This window comes from Pangasianodon hypophthalmus, chromosome 11 (assembly GCF_027358585.1).
Source record: "Pangasianodon hypophthalmus isolate fPanHyp1 chromosome 11, fPanHyp1.pri, whole genome shotgun sequence".
NCBI classification, from domain to species: Eukaryota; Metazoa; Chordata; class Actinopteri; order Siluriformes; family Pangasiidae; genus Pangasianodon; species Pangasianodon hypophthalmus.
The window spans coordinates 7,891,460-7,910,180 of record NC_069720.1 but is presented as its reverse complement, the minus strand read 5'-3'; the positions used below and the strand labels follow the sequence as shown (position 1 = coordinate 7,910,180).

The 18,721-nt window shown below is 40.3% G+C and overlaps 1 protein-coding gene across 7 annotated transcripts in view; it reads right to left on the bottom strand.

The window, feature by feature from the left end:
- Window positions 1-18,721, bottom strand: part of LOC113536658 (A-kinase anchor protein 13) — an 80,684-nt gene that overhangs the window by 40,821 nt on the left and 21,142 nt on the right. For all 7 annotated transcript variants that reach the window (XM_026930745.3, XM_026930744.3, XM_026930748.3 and 4 more), the window contains exons 4-8: window positions 18,207-18,494; window positions 15,668-15,851; window positions 13,430-13,625; window positions 10,759-12,607; window positions 8,755-8,840 (exon numbers count right to left, since the gene is read on the bottom strand). In XM_026930745.3, the coding sequence (XP_026786546.3) occupies window positions 8,755-8,840; window positions 10,759-12,607; window positions 13,430-13,625; window positions 15,668-15,851; window positions 18,207-18,494 (2,603 nt within the window). The remainder of the gene's footprint in view (window positions 1-8,754; window positions 8,841-10,758; window positions 12,608-13,429; window positions 13,626-15,667; window positions 15,852-18,206; window positions 18,495-18,721) is intronic.

Sequence of the window (18,721 nt, the reverse complement as noted above, 5' to 3'; positions counted from 1 at the left end):
GACAGAGAGCCAAATAAAGAAATAAAAGCAAGCTCAGCCATGATTACATATCTTCTGATGTTTTCTGAGGCACGTGAGGGTGGAGCGTGGGTACAATTTCCCCCTTTGGTTGAAGGCTAATTAGGTTTACAGCACTAGAGCTTGAAAAAAAAGCACAGCATCCCTGCACAGTTTTAAAGCTATTAACAATACACAACGCTCCATTGATGGGACCTTCCCCACTGTGCTACTGAGTAGCCGCTGTGTGTGTCTTTGAGAAGGCAGGCGAGAGAGAGAACACAGCCCTCTGTTGTCCCACGCACAGACCTCGGGAAGTGCCTCCGGAGAGGGTAGATAGCCCTGGAACACACACACACACACACACGCACGCACGCGCGCACAGAGGCCTGCTCTCAGCAGTTCCCACCAGTGTGTACTACTAATATCTCACAGTGAACTCAGGGGAAAACCCCAAATACACATGCTTAAGTGATAAAATGATTAGCCAATGAGGAACCTTGAAAACACTTAGTACTGCACTCATGTTTAACTAAAAATAAAGCTGAAGTGGTGGCATGGTAGAAGTACCATACTATTGACATTTTGCAGGTGCCGATATGAAATTTCCTAACGTTTATCACGATTTAGAATATTATTTCACAATTAATGATGGTAATCACAGCAAAGCAAACATCAAGAGGAGGAACTACAGCATCTTCGTTCAATACATGTAACCTGATAAAACGTATTAAACACGAGTTCATTGCTAGTAACGTAACGCAACAAACAATAGACGGGCGGGAAAAAAATTTCCACAGTCAATGCAAGGTGAGTGAAAATAACAACTCTTCCCCAGTATGTTGTTCTTGATGATAAGTCACTATCGGTCACTGACAACAAGGGATTCTGACACAACGAAAACAAAATGTACTTTACTCACAGCTGTACAGAAGTGTTTTCCAAAGTGAAACAAACCCCCCAGTAACTAATGTAGCTAGCTAAATCACTACATTCAAAATCAACTAACTAGTAGCACAAGTGCATGAACACACACACAGCATAAATACATAAAAACATAAACAGAGCTAAATAATACGTTAGGTGATGTCACTGATTGATTAATAGGTTAAGTAGGATACTCAAATCAGTACAAGTATCAAAAAACATACTCCTACTCGGTCTGAAAAGAAATATCTTTTCTATGTATCCTTAATTATGACAATATTGTGCATGTTTTCCTGTACCTGTTCTCACTGGTCATGAAACTCAGCAGCATCACAGCTACTATTCCCTTATGTTTTACAATCTGTAACACCTTTCTCTTACAATTCACTCAAAATAAGTAACCTTAAACCAGGGAAAGTTTTATAGTCATGGATCCCTTCCAAGTGTAAAATAAAACTGGACCACAGCACAGATTATTAGCATCACAGACTCTTGGGGGTCCCTGGACCCGACTTTGAGAACCATGGCCTTACAAGACAGCTGTGCTAGCTTCCAAATGGAGCAGACTTTATCTCAGGAGTTCTAATCCTGCCCAAAAATGCTCCTCCTGAATGAAATACTGGGGTAGTGCTTGTCATTTGAAATACTGACATGTAGGACAAAGACAAAAAAACATCATCTTGTGATTCTCGAAGACTTTTCCACAACACGTGATGATGTATCACGATATATAGGTTTGCTCAGAAACTTCTGGCAAAACAGAAGTGAAAAACTGAGTTTGATTATACATTTATTTGAAAAGATTCGGTAAAAAATTTTAGCTGCTTCCAATCAATTAGTAATTATTTTAAAACATTTATGTATATAAAACATTTTGTAAAAAGATATCACAATATCCACGATCTCTCAGAATATTGTATAGGGACATAATTATTACAATATCGATATTATTTCCACGATATTATTTCCACAATATAATATATAATATAATACATTATATTGTATATTAAACAATATTATTTCCACAATATCCACGATCTCTCAGGATGTTGTATCGTGACATAATTTATTACAATATCGATATTATTTTGTCATATTTCCCTTTGTGACACCAATATTGCGTGTGATGAATATAAAGGTTTCTACCACAGCGCTGCTGAATTCTCAAATCTGATTGGTCAGAAGGTGTTGAACGACAGCTCTGACAGTTGTTCGTTCTCTAATTCAAATTGCAGGTTTATATTTATCGTTCCGATAGTAACAACTCATTCACAGAGACTTGTATGGCAAACAAAGCTACGTAATCTTAGTCTAATAATAAATGGAGTTTAAAAACATGTTGTTATTTAATAAAGATAAATATATAATCATTGATATGATGAAGGTTTCTGTTATAAGATGTTTATTTACCATTTCTATAAGGAGTCTCCAGTGTCAGCGCTTTGTAACAGTCAGTACGTTTTCCGCTATGGGAAAGTCTTCAGGACAGAGGAGTTCTCTGTAACAGGATAAGCTGCGTTTTTTTTGGTCTTATTAACTTCAAGATTGAGAGAAAAGGTGCAGGAATGATGGTTTATAGCTGCTAAGTGATAACTTGTCTCACGGATGTTCCAATACATTAAAGGTAGCTATAAATGGTTAAAAAGCAAGTCATTCATTACTAAAAAAAATGTCATTGTTGGTAAATTAGGGCGGTTTAATAGGAAGAAAACAATTCGTGACATGCTGCAAGCGCTGGGACACGTTGCATCACCCTGTCGTTGATTATTTTCCTATAACAGCATGCCCCGTTGTGGTTTATTCTTTACATATTGTATAAATGATTAGCTTAACAGACACTATCACTATCTGCTACAATGTTGAAAAATTAAAACCACCAAACACTGACGTACTCCTAAAACGAATAATAAATAATCTTAAATTTGTATTATAAGATTATTTATATATCTGTCACAGTGAAGTGAATAACGCTGATTATCTTGCTATAATGGCACCTGTTAAGGGGTGTGGGATATATTAGGCAGCAAGTGAACAGTCAGTTCTCAAAGCTGATGTCTTGGAAACAGGAAAAATGGACATGCATATGGATCTGAGCGACTTTGACAAGGACCAAACTGTTATGGCTAGATGACTGGGTCAGAGCATCTCCAAAATGGCAGATCTTGTGGGATATTCCCAGTATGCAGTGGTTAGCACGTACCAAAAGTGGTCCAAGGAAGGACAACCGGTGAACCAGTGACAGGGTCATGAGCGCCCAAGGCTCACTGATGCGCATGGGGAGCGAAGGCTAGCCCTGTCTGGTCCGATCTCACAGAAGAGTTACTGTAGCACAAACTGCTGAAAAAGTTAATGCTGGCTATGATAGAAAGGTGTCAGAACACACAGTGCATCGCAGCTTGCTGCTTATGGGGCTGCAGAGCCGCAGACTGTGCCCATGCTGACCCCTGTCCATTGATGAAATCACCTACAATGAGCATCAAAACTGGACCATGGAGCAATGGAAGAAGGAGGCCTGGTCTGATGAATCACATTTTCTTTTCAATCTTTTTCTGGACGGCCAGGTGCGTGTGCGTCGCTTGTCTGGGGAAGAGATGGCACCAGGATGCACTATGGGAAGAAGGCAGGCTGGCGGAGGCAGTGTGATGCTCAGGGCAATGTTCTGCTGGGAAACCTTGTGTCCGGGCATTCATGTGGATGTTACTTTGACACGTACCACCTACCTAAACATTGTGCAGACCACGTACACCCCTTCGATCAGATTGAGCATCTGTGGGATGTACTGGGCAAACAAGTCTGATCCATGGAGGCCCCACCTCGCATCTCACAGGACTTAAAGGATCTGCTGCTAACATCTTGGTGCCAGATACCACAGCACACCTACAGAGGTCTTGTGGAGTCCATGCCTCGACGGGTCAGAGTTGTTTTGGCAGCACAGGGGGGACCTATGTTAAGCAGGTAGTTTTAATGTTATGGCTGATTGGGGTGTGTGTGTGTGTGTCTGTGTGTCTGTGTATATATATATATATATATATGCATGCATGGTAAAATAAAGCAATAACCTAAAATGTATTACTTTCATAAACACATCGATGGATCCCTCTAAAGGCAATAAAACTAGCTCAATAGCATCATCTGATTATCTGCACACTGATGTGACAGTTATAGATATACAAACAGCTCGTGCTTTGTCTGTTATTTCACTTGCACTCTTTCGGCTCTGCTATTTGTTCAGTTACAGACCCCTCAACCAAACACACAGTACATGCTTCTGCTACCCAGCATGTTGCCAGATATGGCCTGAGGTCTCTCACCAGAATCTGGCACTACTTCTTTTCTCATTACGGATCTGTAGCGCCAGGAGAGGAGCATGCAGGGCCGCACTGGCGGGCCTGGTCGGAAGCCAAACACTCAAAAATGCACCCAATAAAAATGCACATGGTATAAAAATAAACAGTCCTAGGACTCGGTCTTAATGCATGCCTGATTCAAAAGGCTGGGAACAAAAAATGCTTTGTGAAAAAAATGAGGGCGTCAATTTTGTTTCTAGTAACACTTCCAGTAACCACACTGTTGCTACGTTCTTAGAGAAGCATTCTCGAAATGTTCCCAAGCTCAGTCTTAAATCTGCAACGGCGTCAAAAGTGTAGAGATTTCGGCTGAAGTACAGTGGTATGAAGTCACTTGGCTGAGTGCCCCCTTTCCATCAGTCTCTCCAGGCCGTGGGCCAAAGGAAACCGTTAGGATTGAGACGCTGGCTTCCAGACTGCCACCAAATTCCCCTCACCCCTTTTGCCCGTACAGTCTCCTCACATGCACACACAGACACACACACACACACACACACACACACACAAGCACACACACACAGAGATTGCTGCCACAGTACTGTGCTCAAGCCATCAGAAAGGCTGCAGCACAGCCAAAGTGAAAAATATATCTTGCCTTAAGGAGTCATTAAGTGGTGCGGGTTTTCGAAACCAAACTGAGGAATGTCTGCTGACTGACCGGTTCATTATAGCCTTCTCTGTTCAATCACAGGCATCTGTGCAGGAAAGCATGATGATCTAACCAAGCTGACTGTAAGAGAAGCCTGTAATTTTATGTTGCGATTTACAAAGGAGTCCTTAACACTATCAGCTAATGTGCATAAGAAAAAAACAAGAACTCTACACATCTGTAATTTTCCTTTCGGGCTCTATGATATAAGAACCCTGACTCATGTAGTAAATCATGGAAATTGGTTAAAAAGAAAAAAACGCTAATGACTCATATGATGCATCATATCTATAACATGGCCTCCTCATGCTGGACAGTAGTGGGTTCCCAGGCTTGATTGATCCTCATTACACAAACACTGTGCACCCACACACACAAACACACACACACACTACATCAGACAGTATGACATATGATTCTGCTGGATACTCATCACTTTACAAGTTTCTTTCATGAAGAAATCAAACTTATGATAAAACTTCCACTTAATCTGATGCAACTGATGGACTGACAATGATATAATCTCGTGTTAACCAGTCAACTTAGTTACGAAAGTTGTTACACTGACCAAACAGATCCAGCAGCACAAAAAAAATCAGTCCCTCCTTACCTTTATTAAAACCACATCCACAGCTCGTCCTCTTTTGGCACACAAACTGTACCTCCGCTTGTGTCTCTCGTACATTTTCCCCAAAAAAGTAAGGAAAAGTTGATCCACAAAATGGGGCTTATTTCCAACATGAGGCCCTTACGAGCAACGTCTCTGCTGCTGGAGCTTTTGGAAAAATGAGAGACTCCTAATCTTTCACATCTGTGTGAAGAGCCAGCCCCTTTCACTCGCTCAACTTCGTTCAGCCCTCTGCTCCCCCCCCCCTCTCTCTCTCTCTTTCTCTCTCTCTCACACACACGGACACACACGCATACACAGACACACACACACAGTTGCATGTCCTTTCCTTCTGTACATATCCACCCATACACACCCTTTTCCACCCTCTGCATGCCCATATACACTGCCCCCCGCCCCTTTGAATCACACCTATGAGCTCAGTTCCTGAGCTGCAGGGAAGTCTGTGCAGTGTTGTTGATTGATAACAGGCCTGCATGACCTCAGGATTTAAATGGACATCCTATGGCACTCCTGATGTCTTCAATGATCAGCGTGCTGTGTATACAGTACACATGCAACAAGACACACCCATAGTAGCAAAGTAGATAAGGAAGCCCAGGAGTTGCTTAAATACAAGGCAACACTTTATTCTGATTTTTCCCATCTGCTTATAATCCCTGAAGATGAGATAAGCAAGAATTATAGCTTCAGCTTGGCAGGATAAATCTGCATGCAATTTAATACAAACTTCAGCACAAACTTGGAAAGGCGTGAAAAGACAGCTGGCCCTGAGGTCAATACATTAAACTGTCAATCCCATGCAGGAAAGCACTGAATCCACCCCAAGGGGGATCGCATTAAAGGCTGTGCTCTTGTTCAGGCAGAAAAACTCTGTTTAGGTTTTACCTACGGTTAAAAGGGATTGTTTATGATTATGCATATTCAGTGTCGGTGACTTAAATCCAAAAGTTGCATCAATATTTACACAGAAAAAGTTATGTGTATTCAGAGTCAGGTTACACATGTACTTAAGTTGATTTTCTGGCTGCGCCATTCAGATTATGCAAATCTCATGTGTGTAGCTCATGTCTCCAAGGTTGCCTCATTTATCCTTGTGTAGAAACGGCCAAGATGGGAGTTTTTCAAGAGCGTCTAAACCACTGCCTTAAAAACACAAGCACTTACTTTTAAATCTGCAAAAATCAGGGATAGAAAATGAGGACTAAAGAAGGAAAGGACCTTTTTCTGCTGTCAAATGTAATACAACATAACATAAAAGCAAGCGACTAATATGATGATACATAAATGAGAAGATGGCAAGCATTGAAATAAACATCTAACAGGAGTCTAGTACACACCAATATATTTCTGCATGAACAATCCTAGTATTAAATCACATGATTCACTGCAAATTTGGTTTATTTTAACAATATGCTTTCACTATTCAACAGCTTATAAATTAGCACTTGATCCAGCACATCCAATTATTTTGCATTATTTTGCACTGACTGCTAATCGTGCACAACTTAATGAAGCCAGGAGACACTAAATCAAGGGCATGAAATCATAATGCATGCATAGGAGTTAGTCTATTTTATCATGCTTTAAATTTGTTATTTTGAGTTAACAAATTAATTAATAAAATGAAATAAACTTTACATGGATTGTCTGTGCTTAAGTCAAAGGTCAAAATCTCAGGTAACCGAGACATGCCACTGTTTTCAGCAAAATCCACCCCATGTGCCTAACCTACACAACTTCTGAATTGTCTGTAGTTACAGCTGAGTTCTGAATACTGGTGTGCGCGATCTCTCACACTACACGCTCATAACTCGTTTGAAGAATAAGCTGATTTAAATAATCTGCAACAATGTAGAATATTTCCATTTCCAGAAATCAGGAAGCATTTTGATACCAGGACTTTTTGTAGTTCTTTCAGGCAAAGCTCTCAATACATGATTCAATTGTAGAATGAATGGTGAGAGATTTTTATCAGAAGGTTAGTGGTTTGGTCCGCACTTTCACAGCAAAGCTAATTAACTTTCTTCTGCTTTAGCTTTCCTGCAGCTTTACTGCATCTTTCCACATAATAAAAACCTCAAAAGCTGTAAAAAAAAAAAAAAATGGTTATGAGCTATGGCATTCTGACAGACACTGATGGAGTACACTGCTTCAGTGTTCTCCTCCTAACCCTTTACGCACATGCAACGTGCATATGGAGCACAGAAACAAAACGCACATACACACATTGCCACATGGCTTCCTGTTATCTGTCTTCTCGCCCACCCCCACCAGCTTGACCTCTCCCAAAAGTAAACACTTCCACATTGCTCCCTAACTTCACATGCTAGCTCTAAGCCAGCTAGCTTTGCTTTGACTAGGCACAGACAATGGAAACTGCTTTGCTCAGTAACTCTGGCCCAGCTCTCATGCACACTTGCGAAGCACTCAGGAGCACCTTAGGTAAACAAACCAGAGCTAGGAAATGTCGCCATGGAGAGGAGCAGCGAGCAAAGTAAATTTCATTAAGCATCCTGGCTGAGAGCACGTGGCCAGATTGTATTGTGAATACCTCTGCTAATACATGGTCAAAAACATTCAGTGTCTCATTGTACACAAAATGGCCGCATGGCTGGGATCTGGTTTATTGGGTTTGTTTGTTTGTTTAGAGTGCATTTTAAGCATCTTCTTATCTTTATCAAGCATGAAAACAACAATGAAATTGCAGAACCCACATCTGGTGTCATTTATATGACGAGTGGCACTAGAGGGAGCCAAGCAAAACACTGCATCAGTGGGAAAATGGTGGTGTCTTGGTGTCAGTGGCTTTTACAAGGGCAAACACTGCCACCAATTGGACATGCAATTATAGTATATCTATCTATAGCCACCTGTTGTACCTTATGTATGTTCTCTGTCCCTTCTGTGAAAAGAATTCCTGCTTAATTTCACAACTCAAAGAAAAAAAAACTCTGTGGGAAAATATTTCAGTGAGCAGCTTCAATAACACTTCCCAAAAATGCATACTTTCGAGCATTCTGAGATGATAAGGCTTGCCAATGTTTCCATATTAAGTGTAAGCATTCATTATGATCAATCTTTAATAGGAGAACTGGGAAAGATCGTAATCCATGCATAAAACACTCACACGCCCAAATCTTTTGTGACTAACACATCCTGGATTTAAGAGGAGACTTCCTGCTATGAGGAAAACTGGTACTCACCATAGATACATCAACATCTGTGTTTACACCTCTGGGACACCTCTCTGTGTGCAAGTCCACCTGATTGTCCAGGGAGACGTCTAACTCTGTAAATGACACGGACAAGCAGATAGCATGGTAACAGATGTACAAAGTCTACTGAACAAACTTGGTAGAACTCTGGGCTACGGCCCATTTTTAGATTCCTGATTGAGAGTGGAAAATATTAGTCATTTTTTTAGGGAGTGATTAATGAATTTAAAAACATTCCCAGCCTTGCCGCTTGTACAACAAACAGAGACACTGCTGAAAATAACCGGTCCAGCTATATCAGTTCTGTTATGTAATTCCACAGAGGTAACAATAACCCTTATGGGCGTAAACGTGTGCTTTTGTTTGACAGTGAAGAACAAAAATAATTGGTCAGGAAATGGGCTGCATGAAATACAGCATCGTTCTTTCTTTTCCTGGTTATCTTGATGACATCACCCGTTGCTAAGTGACACTCTGTTGTAAATATATCCTGGGATACAGGAGCACGCCCCATTTCCTCCTGGCTTGAGCAGGATGGAGTTATACATGCTACTTTTAATGATTCCTTTGGGTTTGGGAAGAAATAATTACCGTCCTTTGGTTAATCATAGAAAGCCTTTCAGACTCTTCCTGCCATTGCCGAGTCAGAGATGATCTAATAGTGGCTTTACAACATTCTCTCCATCAGCATCTAGCCAGGAAGAGGATGTTTTTGTTTTTATGATCTCAGGGTTGACGCAGTTCATAAATGGCTGCCTTATGCAGGAATTAATAAGCCTTATTTGTGTTTTTTATGACAGAAGTAGACAAAAGAATAGTGGCTACAGAATGTTACATGGCTACGTAATGTTGCGTAGTCTAAACAGTGATTTATTGTTATAACAACAATAACTGGATTGCAAACATTACAGCAATCGAGAGTCGACTGACATATTGTGAGCTTAGATAAAGTATGCTAGCTTGACTAACATTGGAAGATATGTTTTAAATAGCTGACCAATCACAGTGCACCTTGACAATATTCCAGTTTCTTTTTCCCAAACAAATGGGACTGAAAACAAGGTGCTATCTATTTACCTATTATTATAGAGGCTAAAATGTTTATATTTAGCATTTTAAAATCTCATCAGTTAATGTGCCATTTTATTTTGACTATATGGACTATATGCTGTATTTTGTCTTTGTGGACTACATGCTGCAGTGTGAAAGAAAAAATGTTTATTTTAAATAATAAAACAATAAAATCCAATTCAAATTTTTTTTTTCCTAAATTCACAGAATAATTGTGATAAATAACCATGCTTCTGATCCTGAGCAAAATAACAATGTCTGATGTCTCGATTCTGATTGGTTTCTATAAAAGCAACTCTGATAATAGTTCTGACTGTATTTCAAATAATAGGTTTATATTAATGTGATCATTCTAGTATGTATTTTCAGACACTACACATAAACAGATCAGGTAATCATTGTTATGCTGAGGGTTTCTGTATTCATGTAGCATTTTTGGAAGGAGTCTCCAGTGTTAGAGCTTTGTAAGAAGTTTTCCGACACAGGAAAGGCTTCATGAAGGAGAGCTCTTTGGTAACATAATAAGTTGAATTTTTTTATCTTATTAATTTCAAGAGGTAACAACTGTTTATAGCTGTTATAACGTAAATGATAACAGGAACTAAGCTGTTTTGCGAAAGTTCCTCGACATTAAACGTTAACTATAAATGGATAAAACATACAATGTGTCATCCTTTAATAAATAAAAAATTTTAATCACTGGCAAATTGCTGTGGTATAATCAACTTTGGGGCAGTAACGTTAACTCTGCTTTGTCTGTCATTGACTATTTTCCTATAGAGCACACCCCATTGTGATTTATTCATTACGTGTCATTTTATCCATCATTTTACCAAGCAGCTGTACAGAAATCCTCAAACCTCATAGTGCTGCATATCTTTAATTGAATCTTTGAGGTGTAAAGGGAAAATTCCATCCTACCTTCCTGGTGAGCTTTGATGTGTCCATCGATGTCCTCTTCATGTTTAACTTCCTGCGTTTCTTTCGCCTCAGTCAACTTTGTAACCGCAGAATCTGTGTCCACTACTTCAGGCTTATCGCTATCCTCGCTTCTGAGTCTTGACTGCTCATCCAGTGAGACTGAACCATCTACAATATCAGATGGGCTTGAGGTAGAGAAATTACGAAGCACTGACTCACTGTGGTCCAAACAAGCCTGGACTTCTTCCTCGATAATAATGAGTCTGTCTTCAGTAGTTCTCAAGTCCACAGTTTCTTCTGAAACTAGATTGTTTGGAGAAGCAGCTCTGTCTTCTTGGTCAGGAAATTCACTATTCTTTAGCAGATCAACGTCACTCGTTTCTGGTAGTCCATCTCCATTTTTTAATGAGATTTCTTCTGTCCGGTCGTCGTTCTCTAAAGAAATCCTGTTCTCTCTGTCTTCTGAGACCTGTGTGTGCTCACATTCACATGTGAGGCTGTTCTGCTGTGAGACTTCCTGCTGGTCACTGGAAGAATCCCTCTGTACCATGTTTGCGGAAACCCGCTCAGTTTCCTCAGGTTTTAAAGTGTCCTCGCTGGATGGTGTGGAGGATTCAGGCTCTGAGCCAAGCGCAGCCAGGGAGACGTCAGTGCTGCATGCCAAAGTTTGTCCTTCACTCTCACTTCCTGCTGTTGTTTCACTTATGACTGTTGAGTCTGGTTCCCCAGTGGGAGTTTCTGGTTCTGGCTCAGGTAAGTGAGTGCTGTTCTGAGAAATAGTATCAAGTGTCACAGAAGATGTATCATCGAGTTCAAAACCTGAACTACACTGATTAGTCTCTGCATCTAAGAGCATCTGAAGTTCTCCTACCGTATCGTTCTTTTGACATGTTTCCTTTGGAGTAGAGTCAGGATAGCACATTGTATCGGATTGTTCGTGACTATTTTCTGTTTCGGGTTCATTATGGGAAATAAGGGTATCTTCTTCCTGTGTGTCAGTATTGTCTTCTGCAGTTTTTTCCTGTTCTTTGGGTCCTAGCTCATAGCTGTCACTTGGCTGAGTGGCATTTATTTCATGCTTGTCATCCACTGGGTGTATCATATCTGCTGAAATTAATGGACTTGCAGATTGTAAATCAGCCTTGTTTGATTCTTGCTCGTCATTTCCTGACTGATCCATTGCTGAGTCCTCATTTATTCCCTCCATCTCCTCTTGCTCCAGAGAGCTGCTGTCCCCATTCCCTACTTCACTCTCATCACGGCTTTCATCTCTCTGGGAACAAGATCCCACGTCAGAACTTTCAGGTGTGTCTGCAGATTGAGTGATTCCCATATCTCCTGCTGCTGACTCTGATAGCTCCAAACTCTGGTCTTCATCTGCTCTCAGCAAGCTGCGCCCCTCTTCCTGGACCTCCCTTTCAGGCTCCTCGGTGCTCTGCCGTGCCTCGCAGACCAGGTCCTGAGCTCTATCAGTTTCCTCTTGCTCCTTTCCACAGGATGGGGCTGCACTTTCTCCCTCAGAGCTGTTCTGTAAGCTGTCACTGCTATCTCCTAGTATGCCAGCAGCTACGCTCTCTGCTTGTGCTCCATAATCTTGGTCGATGTTTTCAGAAGAACACGCCCGTTCCTCATCACAGTTACCATTGTCTGACAGAGACTCAGGAGCTTTGGCGCTTAAGCAACGATCTCCGTCATCTTCTCTGCACTGCGGTGGACCTGGATGCTCGTTTTTGTTTGTTTTCTCACACACAGGCACGAACTCTTCCTCTGTGGTGTTGACAGAGTTGCCCTGTGATTGTTCAAAACAGACCTCCGGGTCGGCTGCACATTCTTCAGCGATGTGTGGCAGCTGAACAACAGAATAACATAAAGAATAGCTTCTCCAGTAATGGAACTTCAATTATGCGACATCATTTAAGTCTTATCAGCAGCAGTCCTTGCGCTTACACAAAACACTGACTCAGTATCTCACATTCTTGCAGATTACACATAATGAAAGGTTAAAATCAGAAGGGCACCTTTAAGACAAACATTGCTTGTCCTTATATATAGTAAGTCCTTAAGGGAAATTATGAGTAAGAAAGAAAGACAGAATTAAAGCAGAAAGGCCAAATCCTTTCAGCTACAGTGGGGTCCAAAAGTCTGAGATCACTAGTGAAAACGCATCTATTTTGCATTGTTTTCTAATTTAATACAATAATTTTCATTACAAATTATAATATTGACAACAGCTTGCGTGAAAAGTAAAATCTTTGAAATATTTACATGAATTTCAGAGTTTCTTAGTAAGTGGTATGTCCCCTTTTTTGCTATAATGACACTGCACTCGTGCTGGCATGGCCTCCAGGAGTTTGTGTATAACCTAATGATCCATTTTAGATCAAATCCATCGAAGCGTCATCTGAGCACATGCTTCAATGGAAGTGATTAGGCATGAGGAAGATCTGGCCTTTTGTACAAATTAGTTAACACGGTCAATATCACAAATTTGCTTACATTTAAATAGGGACCTAGAAATAGTGCATAATTTTGAGTATTACATTTTCAAGATATTGAATATTTACTTTCTCTGCTTTAAATATTTCAAAATTATAAAACCTTCTGTTTATTTCAAATTTTAAATGAAAAAACAGTGATATCAGACTTTTGGACCGTGCTGTATATAGCTCACCTCGACCTGGGCTGTGTTTTGTAGAATCACGCTGTGCAAGTCTTGCACGTCCGAAATCAAGCAGTGTGGCGTTGTGCCAGGCTCGATGACCGCTGATAGGGTGTAGGTGTTCAGATCCGGGTGGTGCTGCACCACACAAGCACCAGAGCAGAGTCGTCTATGTGTCTCAGTGCTATCCTGAGTGCCCGTCTCCTCCCTGCTCAAAACATACCACCTGATTATAAAACACACCCAAACATATCAACTGGCTCCTATAAACACTCAAAACAGTATTCCTCTCTAAACATTCCACTGTTATTCAGTTACACTGAAGATAGATTTCTCTAAATCACCAGTCTGCTCTCAGCTGAAGTCAGTTTGTCCTATATGAGGTGTAGTGGGTAAAACCCTTTCAGTCTGACCTCAGAGATTATGCAATCCTGGGTGGAGTGGACTTTCTTAGTGGGGCCCAAATGAAGGCAAGTGGTATGGCTCGGAATCAGACTGATGTCAGAGCAGGCAAGAGTGAATTTATTTGTGTGTGAAAATCATCCAATTATCTGTTAATAAAGGAATCAATGATGCAATCTGCATTCCTGTTGTCACATACTTAACTCAACAGTAGGTGGGCATTTTCACAAACTAGGCAAGCGTAATAACTCTGCACATGCAAAATATAATTTAAAATAGCAGCTCTCCTATATTGTGTAGAATATTCCCATGCTTGGTTGCTAAAATAATCTCACAAGCCTCTTTTTATATGTGGAGTAGGAAGGAGGACATAATATAGCAGGATGCAACCCACGCTTGTCCTTTATCCCCCGAGATATACTTTAGCCAAAGGGGAAGCCAAACGGGAACCCTGCTGTGTAATTCTTTATGAATATCCTCACATGACGTCCCTCAAACACAGCCTTGATCCTACATTATTTCATTGAAAATGTTCAATTCAATTCAATTCAATTTTATTTGTATAGCGCTTTTAACAATGGACATTGTCAAAATGTTGCTTCATGTATCTTTTTGCATATACACTCACTGGACACATTAATAGAAATATCTGCTTATCCTTACACCTGCTTATTCGTGCACTTATCCAATCATGTGGCAGAAGTGCAATGCATCTAATTATGCAGATATATATCAAGCACTCGAGTTCAAATCAAACATCAAAATTGGGAAAAGAAAATATGATCTCAGTGAGTTTGACCGTGGCATGGTTGTTGATGCCAGACAGGTTGGTTTGAGTATTTCAGAAACTGCTGATGTCCTGGGATTTTCTCACACAACAGTCTCTAGAGTTTACTCAAAATGGTGCAGAAAAATAAAAATCCAATGAGCATCAGTTCTGCAGACCGAAACACCTTGTTAATGTGAGAGGTCAGAGAAGAATGGCCAGACTGATGCGAGCTGACAGGAAAGCTATGGTAACGCAAATAAGCACTCTTTACAACCGTGGTGAGCAGAAAAGCATCTCAGAACGCACAACATGCCGATCACAAATTTTGTGATGTGATTTGATGTGAACATTAACTGAAGCTATTGACCTGTATCTGCATAACTTTATGCACTGCACTGCTGCCACGTGATTGGCTGATTGGCTATTTGCATGAATGAGCAGGTATACAGGTGTTCCTAAAAAAAGTGGTTAGTGAGTATATGTTGTGAAAATACTAGCTGTTTTTTAAGTGTTGATAGCCCTTTATTTATTAATCAACATCTTCTGATAATCTTCAATTATAATGAAAAATTCAGCAGCACTGTCACATAAACATATACATATAAGACATACTGTAGAGTTTCCCCATTAGCCCATTCATTATATTCTGAGGTTCTGAGGGAATGACTGAGGGGATATGCAAGCAGGCACGGCTTAGTCAGCCAACACAAATTTAAATTATCTTTTAGGTAAGCCAAAAAAATCACTTAGCTTTGGGCTACAGTAAATAAAATACATTTCAAAACGTGTAGGGTGCTAATTAGTAATCTATGCTGGAAGGAGCCAAATTAGAGTTTTTATTCAAATGAAGTCTTCCATGCATGTATTTGGGCAACATTCAATACATCCAAAAAAACCCTTTATGATGCTAATAACGAAACCAAGCTGGTAAGTCCTTAAGCTAACTGGATCCTGCTAATTGGTACATATTATATTTCCTGTACTCTATGATTGCATAATTATGTGAAAGTTTGCTTTAAGATAATCCCAGGGTTAGTTTGGAAAACCCTAGTAGCTCTCTGCTGTGATGATACACTCACTGTGTGAGTAGCTCTAGCAGTGCACTGTGTCCGCAGCTCTGTGCCAGGGTAGCCGGGGTCGCGCCTTCTCTGTTTGGAAGTGCCAGTGCTTGTCTCGCTCCAGGCTGCTGCAGGAGAAAGGACGCCACTCGCTGGAGTCCACGACGAGCAGCAAAGTGCAGAAGAGTCTCCTGAGGCGCCAGATCTACAACACAAATGTTATTATGCTCAGAAAGCAGGTAGTCCAAAACAGTCCCAGCGTTTTTTACAGCATGTCAAAGTATCCTTGCTTTCATTTTTATATCAATTTGAATAGTGAAGCATGTCAACATATGTGATTGGGTGATTTGTAACCATTGTGTAAGCACAAAAGGCAGGAGGCAGGTTTAGCCTAAACTCAACAAAGCAACGTGACCCTTTTCATTGGGCATGTAAGTGCAATGCTGAATGGATGGCACATTCACATGTTCATTTTCAATTAAAAAAATGCTACACAAAAGTAATTGCAGTGCTGCCCTGACATGCACCAAGCTCAGGTCACTACAGGTTTCTTGCAAACCTACATAAAAGATGTTCTCTCTCTTTCTGTCACCTTCTCTCCCTCTTATACACACACTGCTGCTCTTTGAATCAAGTTCAATAGAGTTTAATACAGAGGTTTATGTACAAGAGATGGTCATACAGGTTGAAGAAGGTGGAAGTCTACTTCGTCTGTTCTTTTAGGTGCTTTCAAAACTCACATCAATGTGCTGATTGCTCCACTTTTATAACTTTCACAGACTGCAAATTGATATTGAACCAATTTGTCACCATGTAGCTGGAACTGTAATTATTATTTATTAAACAGAGAGTGCCGTTTCTGTTATTTTGTCCTTCCAATACCCCTCCTCAGTGGAAACGGCTTTAAGCTACATGATTAGAAGGATATATGCTAAGGTGTCACTGATCAAGGCCCTTGACCCTCAGCTCAACTCTAACTTCCTTTTGATAAAAACATTGTCACAAATTCTCCTTCTCAGGCACTCTTCCCACCATAGCAAGCATTGCATGCGTTTGTTATTTCCCTATATTCGTTTGTTTATGTTTTGCCATGTGCCTTTGTTTTGGTTTTGGTACTGTCTCCTCCCATGTCATGTCATTGGGTTGCTACCCAAATGTGTGCACCTGTTCTGTGTTTAGCCCTTTAATGTCTGTTTATAGCCTGTTGTTTCTGTTTGGTTACTAAGTCTCGTCGGTTGTGTTGTACGTTATCAAGCCATAATTTTTTGTGTTCTAATTCATCTTCCTCAATTGTTTTGACCTGTTTATTTAACCTATTATTTTGCATATGCCTGTGATAACCCTGTTTGCTTGTACATTGACCCTATGTTTTATGACCATGATTCCTAGACTCCACATAATAAAGAGCACATTGATTTTACACACTTGCATCCCACCTCCTTCTACTGTATGCTCCAAGCATCTTCTAAAAGAATAAGTACATGTTTTTCAAATCTCTTATTTACAATAAGGTTAAAAACTGAATTGTATAGAATTTAGGGTTGATCCTATGGCAGAGAGTGAAAGTATTTGCAATATATATATGTCATGAGCTACTGCTTAAGGAACTGAAAGTTTGCCACACTTCTGTTTTTGTGGCTCATAGAAACATCATAGGTATAACTACTGACTTGAATGTATCAACTGGTTGTGAATGTTGCAGATGGACAATCCAAAAAAATATTAACAACCTCCTGTTCAATGAGACTGATGGGGTCTAAAGACATTTTGGCCTCACAGCTTAAACTCCACTCCAGGACTGGGTCCTAAAGATGCAGCGTTGTTATTATAATCCACCCAGAATGTTTGTCCTAGAATGGCATGTGTTATATTCGTGGTAACCCTGGTAACCAAATGGGAATGCAAAATGGGAAAAAACAGTGATAGAGAGGTTAAGAATAACAGCAGTGTTTCTGCTGCTACTTGAGAAAAGTTCTATAAGGATCCTTTTGGTCTGCCAACTGCTTAAACCATCCAGAGAACATCTCATTTTGTAAATATATAAAATAATTGCTTAGTTATTCAAAACACAGATAAACTGTCCAGACAGTCAAAAAAATAGCTCATAATCTGATTCTCAGACGCCCTCTACAGGTTTAAATTAATTAATATGATTCATATCAGCTTATATGGTGTCCTGTATTACTTCTGGCTTGTGTTGTGTAGATTGTTTTCATATATTTAGCTTTGTTAGTTGAACTGCAGAAGAGTACTAGAAAGTTTAAAAAACATCCCATTCTACAGACTTTCCAGTTATTTTCCTTAAATAGGAGTCTTGACCATTTTTACATTAAGCAGAAAGATTCGTGCATTAGATCAATTATGCTTCTAAAAACTCATTGGAATCTTTAAAATAAATTTTGTCTTTTTTCACTGTTGCGTAAAATGTGCAAAAGCAGTTTTCAAAACTTCATATAATTGAAGATGTAAAGATTTGACCATGTGAAGGGTTTCCGTGGGTTGCCACACAATTACGATTGCGTGGACTGGATCAGCACATTGTCTCTGCAGTGGCTCTCACCGTTGTTGCCCCCTAAAACACTCCAGTCCGGAGGCAGTGTGAGGTGTTTGAAGGCAAGCGCCAGGCTCTGGTCCATCTTCTCACACTCCTGCAGAGGGATGTGACACTCGTTCAGCAGCAGTGCGCCCTCTGTCCCTTCATCCTGGCCCACTGCACTCACCAGGAACTGGGCCATGTCCAAGGCCAAGTCCTGGACAAAACACATCTGCTCTGAGGACAGGTGATGAACGAGGCCATCTGGACCCCGGGAACACAGAGTGACCACCACCGACTCACAGCGGTCATGAGCTGGAGAGGGGGAAAACACAGAAAAAAAGATGAGTTACAAGTTGTAGTTTTTCCCTATAACCTCAAAACATGTCATATCAAATTAGTATTAACAAACCAATATTAACAACTAAAACTTAAATTAAAACTAAATCTGAACTGGTCCAAAATGGAATCCCACCTATAACAGAGTTTGCTAACTACTAACTGTTTTTATTTGCAACAACCTTGCACACAAGCATCTCTAA